This window comes from Coniophora puteana (assembly GCF_000271625.1).
Source record: "Coniophora puteana RWD-64-598 SS2 unplaced genomic scaffold CONPUscaffold_18, whole genome shotgun sequence".
NCBI lineage: Eukaryota > Fungi > Basidiomycota > Agaricomycetes > Boletales > Coniophoraceae > Coniophora > Coniophora puteana.
Window position 1 is genome coordinate 920974 of NW_006913070.1, and position 10894 is coordinate 931867.

A 10894-nucleotide genomic window follows, 5' to 3' on the forward strand; every position below is an offset into this window, starting at 1 on the left:
ATCTATTGTGAATATGTAACATCATTTACTTGTACGTGGTATTTAGATGCTTCGTTGATGATAATGGTACTCTGCTGCGCGGACAACTGAGCCTGTATCCTCGTTGCCTCCCGACACCGACTCCGTTGAATGCGGGCGAAGAGTCGAGGCTTGGGCTTCAAATTGAGACCTGGTGGGATCATGGATGCACACGTATGTGCAAGTGCATTTGCTAGTTTCTGCGAAGACTCTCCCTGTTGTGATCATGCTGTATAACCTGGTGGAGCTTCTCGAGGCTCGTATGGTGGTAGATCTGTCTCTCCTCCACTAATCTCGCTCATCTCGGGACCAAGTTCAGTGTCCCGACTGCGTGCGGGGCCAACGTCGTTCAAGCGCACGAAGGGGTTGGCGCAGAAGCCCCGCGTAAATGGACGTTCGAGCGCGCGGGGTGGAAAGGTCGGCAGAACCTGGCTCTCCAGTCGGGTTTGCACTGGGCTTGGAGGGTTTGGTTGTGGCCTTTGCCGACGGAAGAAGAAAATGAGTGATACCCAGACGCTACACTGGTGGTTGGAGATAGCAGAGTCGGGTACGCGTTGAGGACTCACATCAGGAAGACAATCACCAACGAGCTTCCTACGTAGGAAAACAAGGTTGCACTCATAATCGCGACAGATTACCAGGCTTGTGAGCGCGAAATCGCTTTGATGGATGATTGATTGACTATGGAAGGATCAATAACGAGGAGGTTATGTTTAGTCCCGAGGATTGTTCGTAGACTTGAAGGCCTGGCGTATAATATGCGTCTGAATATCTTGCTGTAGATTCTACGAAGAATATCAAGCATGTCCATTTGATGTCCATTCAGGGGTCTTATGAGAGATACATGAATGTCCAACTCCACTTCCGTACTCGATGTTCTTTAGAACATTCCATGATCGAAAAGTACTGGCAGGTATTGATCTCACATAGTAACCTATGTCGTCTGCAGGCGGATGTCCTCGAAAGGATGCGTAGCATGCTGTGCGCTCCATGGGCAGCATACAGCGTGTACTTACGTCTAGAAACTGTTGGACCAGAGGTTACCCTGACCTAGTTGCAGCATCGCCTTCGCTCGTAAGTGTCACAGGAGAGTACTCGACAATTCCTATTCTGCGGATCAACCGCAACAGACTCGTAACGTGGATATAATGCTAGCATACCGGCGCATCTTCCTTACTCGTCATCACGTTGTATATCCCGGAGGCGCATCGCGAGGCTCGTATGGTGGTAGATTCAGGCCCTCGAATCCGAACTCCGGGTCTCGTCGTATGGGATAGTCGTTCCGCCCGGTTCCACCGAGACGGAGGAGACTGTGCGCGCGCGAGTCTCGAGTGAATGTCCGCCCGAGTCCACGCATAGGATACGAAGGCGTGTATGCGTAAGTGGTGGACGTCTGCCCCGAGAGTTGGACGTGGTCCTTGGGCGGGGCCATCGACTCGGGGCTGGGGCGAAAGAGCCGATAGAGGAACAGCCCGACGCTGAAGGTTGGTGAGTGGGCGAACCTCGATAGATGTGGCAACGGGGGGAGGTAGCAAAAAATGTTAGACTCACACCAGAAAGGCAACCACCAACACAAATCCGACGGCAGCCATCGTGATCATCTTGACACTAAGCTAAGATAGTAGGGTTTCTCTAAATCTCCAGGACACTAGTACCGGACTAGTGGGATAAGGTGTTGCGTAAGTTCGGGGTGGGGGGCGACGCCAGCGTCGAGCACTGCAAGACCACAGGTGCAAGCTAGATATATAGTTCAGCTCCGTGGGTTATTTTGAGAGCGTCAATGTCGACGGAGGCATAGAGAAGCACAGCCATGCAGGCGAGGATCAATGGCAACGAGAGCTAATTTGGAATTTGGACGATAGTGTGGTTCTCGACCGTAGGTGTAGTATGCAGAGAGCTTTGATTCCGAAGAGCAGGTTGTTCGGGGAGCACACCAGCATATCAGTCCGAAGTAGTTCCTAAGCGTTATTCGAGGCTAAAGAAGATGATAATAGCCGGAGGTTGCAAATAACTGAGGCGTAGTGAACGAATCGGGACGAATGTTTGGATTGATGCCTGGCGTGCGTGGCGTGATGGTGTGAGATAGATGCTTCCGCCGTGGGAGTGCCCCGCAGCACGGGCGAATAGCATGGTGAGCGACGTACCGCGCCTTTGACAGCCACACACGCGTTATCCATCCGAAAATGTGAAGCAGCGTCATAGATATGTACGCAAGCTCAAGGGACACCCAACTTGTTAACGAAATGTTTGGTCAAGGAACCTGACGTTGTATAGCTAGGCTAGACAGCTAGGGTGCCGGTGAAGCTCAGTGGAGCTGGGGACAAGTAACTGAGGGTATTTCAGAGGATAGTGAACATTCGAGCGAAACGAAAAAAGGTTATGGGGTTGTGAACCAAGTCTGCGTTTGACGTTGCCGTCATGGCAGACTTCCGTGTTAAATGCGCATAAGGCTCAAGGGCCTCTTGCATAAACTTTACAGGATCATGTGTAAATCTTACAGACTGGCTCTCTTTGAGTGCGAAACTGACATAAACCGGCCTTGCCTTACCAAATGAGGTATTTTTGCGGGATGAGCCGCGATCGGAGACGATTACGCTTATGATGCCCTGCCCGAAGGCGGCTGCGACAAAGCCACAACGGCGTCACGACGTCTCGACTCGCCTTCTCCCTGCACGGTACTGTTTTCTCCCCGACCTCTTACCCTCCTTTACCTCCTCGCTTCTTCCCCTAACACATCTGTCCTAGGACGCTATACTCTCCTCTCACTTCAAACCCCATCCACATTAGTCGACACGCATCAGCGTTCGCCACCACCTCAACGAGAAACGTCCTTTGGACCGGACCAAGCGGCTCTTCGTATCACTTACGGGAGATGGACTCCTCACTTGATCTCAATGGATTGGCCAAGTCTCTTCCAGCATCCAACTTTGAGAAGGCGGAGAAGGATATGTTGAACAACTTCAAAGGTCAGTCTATTTCTCTTCGGTCTTTACCTCGTTCCACTTTCACGTTCCTATATGCGTCTCTCTCTTTTCATCCCTCTTGTATTTCTTCTTTGTTTCTCGTGTTGATGCGGATACACTTCGACGTATTGATCGCTGTGCATCCCTCACATCTGGTTTCACGTTCATTACCAAGTAACACACTAACGTTTCACGGATCGTAGCCGCTGCACTAAGCATAACAACTCTCTACAAGTCCTCCCGACATGCTTCAAAGAGCGCATATAACGCAGGATACGCAGCTGCATGCAACGACTTCCTTCTCATGCTCCAGCAGGGTGTCTCCTCAGGCGCCATCCCCTCTGACCCTCCCCACCCCTCTTCCTACTCCTCCATGTCGGGCTCAAATCAGGCGATGGACCCCATGATGGAGCACGGCGGTGGCATGGGCGTGGGACGTATCATGGATTGGGTTGAGGCACGCCTCGAGGCGATTAAGGCGCGGCAGGAAGAGGAGCTTGAGGATGAGGAACGTGAGAAGGAGCGGGAGCGCATCAAGTCGCTCGCGGCCACTGCTGGGGCCTCGTCATCGTCTTCGGCGATGCGGATGCGGAAAGATAACGGCGCGGGATCATCTTCAAAGCGCGAGGAGGGGCCGAAGAGCGATCAGAGGCAGGGATCATCGTCGATGGTGAGCTTGATTCATGTTGCATTATGCCACAGAAGTTAACGCATAAGGATTGATAGCGACAGCCTTCCGTGCCAGAGCCAGCACCAGCACCAGCGGCGCCTATGACCCCACACTCGCCGTTCTCGAATCCGCAAGACCCCCCAGCTCAACCTTCTTCGCCCACGCCTCCACCTGCAGCCCTGCGTTCAAACGCGGCGAATATCAATCCCATTCCCAACCCAAGCACTCCTAGTAACCCTACTATCCAACGTCTCCGTCGTAACCGTGGGTCACGGGACTCAGAGCCTCCTCCTTCAACTACAAGTTCAGACCCCAACGCAGCCTTCCCATTCACGTTCACCTCCGACCCTTCCACGCCCACTCTCAACTTCCACTCCCATACCCACCCTCATTCGCATCCACATGCCCTGCGTGCTTTGAACGGCACATCTCCCGCCCAACTCGCCCACTCTCAGTCCGAGTCGGATATCGCACTAGTCGCGGGTGCGAAGCGCCGCCACGCCGTCATGATGATGCTTGATTCGGCCTCGCCCTCACCCACAGGTGATGCGCCTGAGAGCCCTTTGAGCCTCGGTGGAGGAGCGGGAAGCGCGCCCAGCGGTGGTCCGAGGCGGCGGACAAGGAGCTCGAAGGCGCATGGCGGACTCGGTGGGCAGGCGCAGGTGAACGCAATCGTGGATTCGATGATGGATGTTGAGGAAGATGGACGGGAGAGGAAGCGGGTCGCGCGGAGATAACGGTTCGGTTCAGGTGGTAGGTAGTTTCATTTCTCGGGAGGTAGCATGTAAAGTGATTGAACGGATTTTAGCTGCACTATAGCCCTAGCCATATAGCTTTATGCGCGGTTTTCTTTTCACATCTCTTGCAATTTTGTCCATAGCCCCATCTCCAGCCTTCTCCCTCTTCATTGACAAGCAAAGCGGTTTTGTTGTTGGTTACGATATGATACATCCCAATGGCCGTTATGGTAGACCCCTACACTATAGCATGGTTCCGGCAGTTTCTCATCCCAAGTCATATGTATACTCATACTCATCACCCATCAATCATGATATCAATCTCATTCTTCAATCTCAGGGACTATATGCGTGTTGCGTTCTGGCGGATGTCGCATCACGGGCAAGTTCCCTTTTTTTTGCCAGAGAAAAGGGATGTCAGGGTGCCGCGTTTGACTTACTGATCAAGTAGGAGTACTTCCGCTTCCTGCCTTGCGCCACCATATATAAACTCCGACGGGCTGGCTGTGGGTTATTGCGGCGAGTGTTTGACCAGCGTAAGTAACCGACGTAACAGATCTCCCATGATCGTGTACATGTGCGTACAACTGTGTTGACTGCTGTCCTGACAGGCATAGCAAGGTGTCGCATTGGCTTGGGCGTAGCATCATCAAATCATCACTTAAATCGCCGGCTCATCTCGACGAGGCGGTAATCTGATTCGTGATATAAAGTACTGTTCCCTGATGTATTGTGGGTAATTTCCTACAGCACTTTTCTCTACCAAATGGATACTAGCCTGACAGAGAACTTGTATAGTCTGGTCAACGCGTTATGGCTGGCCTTGCCGGAAACGATCCTCTATAGTGAGTCGATAATGTTTGTGCTTCTCGGGTTTCTAGCTCCTTACTCGCCATTAGGTGTATTTGGGGTGTTACTGGTGGTGAACGTATGCATCGTAAGGGCTCGGGGTAAGATGAGCACTATGAGACTTGCCTTGGTGGTCGAGACCGGCATGTTCCTTGTGGCAACTGTGGTGAGTGCAAGCAGCATAGATGAGCTCGCAAGGACAGCCAAAGCATGGACCATATAATATAGCACCTGGGTTCTACCCTTTACGCGATCTACTTTGGCGTCAAGATTGATGCACTCCACGTCTTGCAAGTCGCTGGAACATACGTAAACCAAGGCTTTGCGACTCTGCCTGAGCTGGCACACAAAAGAACGATTGCAGTGACCGTTGCTCAAGTTGCATTTGTCGCTCAGGTGTGGCTTGGGGATGGTTTTATGGTACGTTCAGTCGCCTGCTCCACGTGTGAAATTTACACATCATATTCATGTTTGATCAAGCTATTCAGGCTGTGGAGAGTGTGGAATAACGATCAACGTGTCGTTACACCAATCTCCCTGGGATTCCTCGCCGATATCGGTGCGCCCTGCGGAGCACTTGTCGAATTTTGCTGACGAAACCAACCCTGCTTCAAGCGTTGGGCATTTTTGCCTTGTACCGGAACGGAGAAGCTTTTGTCGACATGAAAGATAGAACCACTACGACTATTGGTCAACACATTGATGATCAGGCAACCATGATGGCCAACACCGTATACATTTCCGTGGTTGCCGTGAGCCTCGCGGTTCATGTAACCTGTACAGGTGTGCAGTGTCCATCATTTGGCTGATTTAAACTGATAGTGGCTCAACCGCAGTCTTGATTGCAGCCAGGGTACTTTTTCTCCAGCGTCAAGTTGGTAGGTCAGTTCAGCGTGAGGGTGGCGTCAGCCCCACAGCTGTGGCAATCCTTTTGCTCGAGTCCGCCGCGATATACTCGCTATCAATGCTAGCTCTCTTAATCGCCTTTGCCGAGTCATTTATCAAGTCGTTGCGCTCCAGGTTTAATTATATGGACGTGGTCATGGGCTTGGTGAGTAAATCATGCCTGCTTCGATAGGCAGGCGTTTGACGTTAAATATTGATAAACGGCTAGGTCGTACCTCTAGTCGTAAGTCATGTACTTTCTATGACAATCACTAGCTTTACCCATCATCAATAGGGAGTCACCTTTTCGATCATCATCACGCGAATGGGCTTGGGCATATCGGTCGAAATGTACGTGAAAGCTCGACGGAAGGAAGCGAGAAACGTTGAAGCGATGAGGGGCACTGGCATCACAAGTGATTCTTCGATAGTCTTTGCTCCAGGTTTCTCAGGAAGTTTTCTATCAGAGCCTAGATCTGCCTAACTGTACTTATGACAGATATGGCGTGACTCGCTTCCTTCTTCGTCCTACGTCTTACACACTTTCTAATGGAATTTGGGATGCTCCTCATGTTGTTCAGGCGTATGGATGGTAGTTACTAACTATCGATGGATGTGCCGTTTAACTCCCCCATATGCTTATGTCCATGCAACCGAGCTCATTTGTGTCGAGAGAACCTAAATAAAGTTGGGTAATGCTAAAAGAGCTATTTCATTGGACCAAAACGACATGCTATCCCCAAGAAGCATCATATTTCGCTTTTCGTCCGGTATCTGGTCAAATGCGCTGACTCCCGGTTCAGTCGTCGAGCTTCGAGCGCCTACCGCAATCGATAATGTGATTCATTTTTGGGGAAATCGCCAGATTCCCCGCTCCGTCTTTGTCTTCTCCTAAGCATTAAACAATGGCTTCTGAGTCACAGCACTCAAAATGGGCTATTTCTTATTTGTAGCAGGATTAAAGGCATTGTCTTGACGTACATGTACTAAGTACACGCCATTTTCCTGAACCTATTACCCGAAATAAGCATACACTTGCTCTGTGTGTTTATCCCTCATGGAATACAAGTTATAGTCTACGTCACGTAGTATCTTCTTCAAAATTACTTTTTGATTCGGTTCTTGCAACGTCGGTCGATGCGCCCTGCGCAAATAGCATGATCGAACTTGTGGCGTTTGAATCATGCCCTATACTCCTTACGATATTTTGTTTGGTCTCCTGGAAGTGCATCTCTGTGGTTATTCCCAAACCCATTCTAATGACAATGAAGGAGAAAGCGATTCCCTACAAACAACGTTAGCCAGACCAGCCCGCAAATTCGCTCGCGCACTCACAATTATCGGCACGATCTATATGGTGCATTTTCTGTGTCAGGAGGGCGTCGTGTTAGCTTGAAGCAGCACAGTCACCGCATTCCAATCGGGTAGTGCCTCGGGTAAACTGAACCTTAAAATACGTCTGAAGGGTTCAACTCGACCTTGAACGATACAAGAAGACAAAGCATTGACAGTGAATATATCGCGCCAGATTCAAGTAGAGTGATCGCAACAGTCATTGAATTGGTGCGACGGCCCCCTTGTAAGTGTTGGCGTATACGGTAATGAACATAGAAGATCCTCGCTGCAATCAGTACTGTTGTGTTTCTTATATCAGCTTGCTCTGATTGAAACTAGAGTAATTACGCGGAATAATACCTGTGCAGCTGAGGTGGACCGCGAAGCTTATCGCGAACACGGATATGTTTGCAGATAATGCTGTACTATACATAAAATTCATTTGGCCAACATCTTCACTTCCTGTGAAACGGAGGATGTTGAACCTGCTGGTGTCTAGCAAGACGATGCCTAGAGCTAAACCATCTTAGGCTAGTTTCACCTCCACAGATCTTCATAAAAATGCACCGATATTTGCGAGAAACCCGACGGAGACAGGTATAACTACTCTTTTGTCATTATTCCAGACCTTCCACAGCCTAAAGAGCTTGATGAAATAAAATTGCGATGGTTAAGTGGTACGATTATCTGAGCGCAGATTGAACATACCATAAACCCATCACCTAACCACAGTTGCACCACAAATGCAGCCATTTGGACTTCGCTGGAGACCGCCATCTTGATGTAGGCCCTGGATGTGTTTGAACCCGGTTGAGGCCACGAAGACTGATTTTGTTCCAAACAGACTAATGAGCTCTCTGAAAGCTGGGGAGGAAACGCATCAAAAAGAAGTTCCACTGCATGGAGAGCGTTGCTGAAATAGCCATTATATATAGATGAGCAGATGTGCTGGAGAAAGCGTTATGTTAGTATAAGTTTTCTACTAGTGCGGATACACATACCAGCAATGCCATCGCAAACATCAATACACCGACTATTAAAAGAATAATATTAGCCTGTGTAGAACGTCCACCATTGTGATGCCGTCGAGTTACGACAATGTATATGTCCAGAGCCAGAAGCACAGCAAATACTCCTACAGACCAAGCATGCCTATGGTATGAGCATTGTTATGTATCGAAGGCAGGCGGATTACCATCGAGTAAGATCTCTGCCAGGATACGCCAAAATGGAGTAAAAAGGTTATCCTCGAGTGACAACATTGGGGTGGGCACTGGAGCGACAGAAGGATGTTGATATATGGCTCAGTATTCATGTCACTGCATTCACAAGCGACTCAAAGAAATTTGACGCGTACAGCCATTCTGCTGATGCTGATGCTGGGAAACTCTTTTTGACGTAGATACGCACAGTGTTTGCCTTAGCGAGGAGTTCATCTCACGACAACTTCACTTGATTAGACTAGACTGCGACCATTTCAATGCACAGGTGAATAGTTATGGAATTGCCAGACCGCATTAGAACGGGGGTAACAAGGGTAATACATGTGACCAGTTAAGTGGACAAGAATATGCATATTCACTAACGCTGGCATGACCGGATGTGATTAAATGCCCGCGCTATATACCGGGACCAATGCCCACGTCTTGATGGTTTCTGTCTGTGTGAACTTCACGATGGGTACGGAGCCTGTGAGGAACGGACAAACCTTACGACACCGCAAGACGCGGATGTGGCGAGCAATAGTGGTGACCGGTGACTAATGAAGTGGCACAGAACGGGAGAAGATCAGAAACACGCATCGTACCCTTCATTCGCTCATACCACGAACGAGAGGGCAAGCCGCCGCCTCATGACAGATATATTGTCACTTATGGTCCTACCTAGTCTAATATACTACAGGTAGAACACATACGGTACAATGTCGTTCGGTCCCAACAGTTTGACGTGCGCTAGGCGTTAAGATGCACCGACGTGCACTAAAAATATGGTGCTACTGATATGCGTGGGCGAACTGACGGCTGCCACGAAGTGTTTCCACGATGTATCCAAAACTCGTTGGGAGGTTTCCGGCCGGTTATAAATCTTGGGTGCGCGGCGAGTCGGCAGTGTTGATGCGAAAGTCGGGAGCTCTGAAATGCTTGAGTCAGTGTTGCGCCAAACAACACGTTGCATGTGGATAGAAGAATACCACCTCCGTTCTACGGATAGATGACCCACATCGTCCCCAATTTCATCAAGTATCTGCGAGGGAACGTTCCGTTATTTCATGGCGCTATGGTGTAGAGGTATGCACACGGGACTGCGGTTGCTTTGCGATCACCGCCCGCAGCCCGGGTTCGAATCCTGGTGGCGCCTGAGTAGGATCTAAGCTTGTCAAACATTTTATGCAGACTCTACTATCCGGTGTTTCTTAACAACGCTTGGGCGATGTCTAGCGTCAGACATATTCTTCCCGAGTCCCGGAGCCCGAGGGCGCGAGGAATGGCCTACCTGTATTATGTCTTCCTTGATGCTCTTCGCTGGCCTCTCGTAGTGTAGAGGAGGAGATGTTGAAGAAGGTGAGAGAATATAGACCGAATAACGATGCTTCTTGGAAGCATGCAATCACCCCTAGTTCCTATGTCGAAGTTCATTTATTCGTTCGAAGACTTCAAGCGGTGAAAAAAGCGGCTGTCTGAGGCCGACATCACGCGTTATGTTGTTACATTCGAGTGTTTTAAAGTCATGAACTAAATACAATTTGAAAGCGTTCCCGGTACCCGAGAATATTGAATGCCCGAGTCCCAAGTAGCGGTTTCAGACCCCTGTCTGAGTACATACGGCATCCATTTTTAATTGTTTTAATTTGTCATTCGCTATTGCAGGGGAAAACACGTAAGAACAAGAAAGTAAACGTAACTGCGTCGAGAAGGACTACGAGAACCTGGTAAAGTAGGGGCCTTAGCGGCATCATCGAAGGTAAACGCTGACGCATTCTTTGTGAGGAAACACTATGGTCCATCAAAGCCTCGTGCTTCGCTATGGCTGTAACTCCGACCCTCGCGCCTATGTCGGGATTGTGTCGTGAACGGAAGCTATCGCCCAAAGTTCCGAGCCAGGAAAATCGAGTCTGCTGCTCCTGGCTTTTTATGCTGAGTTCCTCTTGGCTGCAGTGGTTTGCACCTCCTCAGCCTACTTCCGAACAACGTGGAAAGGCTTGCAGGCCATGGCCAAGTATTGCGTAAGTAGGACGTGAGCAATTCGGTCCAATGCCTACTTGCCAATTTGCTGCTCCGGCGAAACTTGCCTTTCCGACTCGGACATTGGGTGCAACCCTGAACAGTGCCCTTGACACGGCTTCAATACGCCGATCGCAGATGACACATCTTGTCTAATACTCAACGGGCTTCCGAAGCCGCTTTTCAAAGTTCGGCCATGTACGTCCGGTATGTCAT

The 10894-nt window shown here is 49.8% G+C and overlaps 3 protein-coding genes and 1 non-coding gene across 4 annotated transcripts; 3 read left to right on the forward strand and 1 right to left on the reverse strand.

Annotated features, from left to right (window-relative positions):
- Positions 1–843: 843 nt before the first annotated feature.
- On the reverse strand, positions 844–1710 carry CONPUDRAFT_85682 (uncharacterized protein). The gene is made up of 2 exons (XM_007776860.1): positions 1570–1710; positions 844–1496 (listed from the first exon to the last, which is right to left on the reverse strand). Exons 1-2 carry the CDS (start codon positions 1608–1610, stop codon positions 1202–1204), a joined length of 336 nt encoding a protein of 111 aa, XP_007775050.1. The 5' UTR covers positions 1611–1710; the 3' UTR covers positions 844–1201.
- Positions 1711–2890: 1180 nt separating this feature from the next.
- Positions 2891–3690, forward strand: CONPUDRAFT_66560 (uncharacterized protein; the record flags this gene model as incomplete). Its single annotated transcript, XM_007776596.1, has 2 exons — positions 2891–2984; positions 3185–3690. 2 exons carry the CDS (start codon positions 2891–2893, stop codon positions 3688–3690), a joined length of 600 nt encoding a protein of 199 aa, XP_007774786.1.
- A 1261-nt stretch (positions 3691–4951) lies between these two features.
- Positions 4952–6718, forward strand: CONPUDRAFT_147543 (uncharacterized protein; the record flags this gene model as incomplete). Its single annotated transcript, XM_007776861.1, has 10 exons — positions 4952–4965; positions 5139–5233; positions 5270–5403; positions 5466–5657; positions 5718–5796; positions 5853–6020; positions 6074–6288; positions 6352–6366; positions 6418–6473; positions 6566–6718. The coding sequence occupies 10 exons, from the start codon at positions 4952–4954 to the stop codon at positions 6594–6596; spliced, it is 999 nt and encodes a 332-aa protein (XP_007775051.1). The 3' UTR covers positions 6597–6718.
- Positions 6719–9728: 3010 nt separating this feature from the next.
- Positions 9729–9815, forward strand: CONPUDRAFT_t127. Its single transcript has one exon. It is a non-coding gene; the product is annotated as a tRNA-Arg (tRNA).
- The last annotated feature ends 1079 nt before the right edge of the window (positions 9816–10894 follow it).

Coding starts and splice junctions, on each gene's coding strand:
- CONPUDRAFT_85682 (XM_007776860.1), bottom strand. CDS start 1,610: ATGGCTGCCGTCGGATTTGTGTTGGTGGTTGCCTTTCTGGT. Junction 1,497..1,569: donor TTGGTGGTTGCCTTTCTGGT/GTGAGTCTAACA, acceptor ACCAACCTTCAG/CGTCGGGCTGTTCCTCTATC.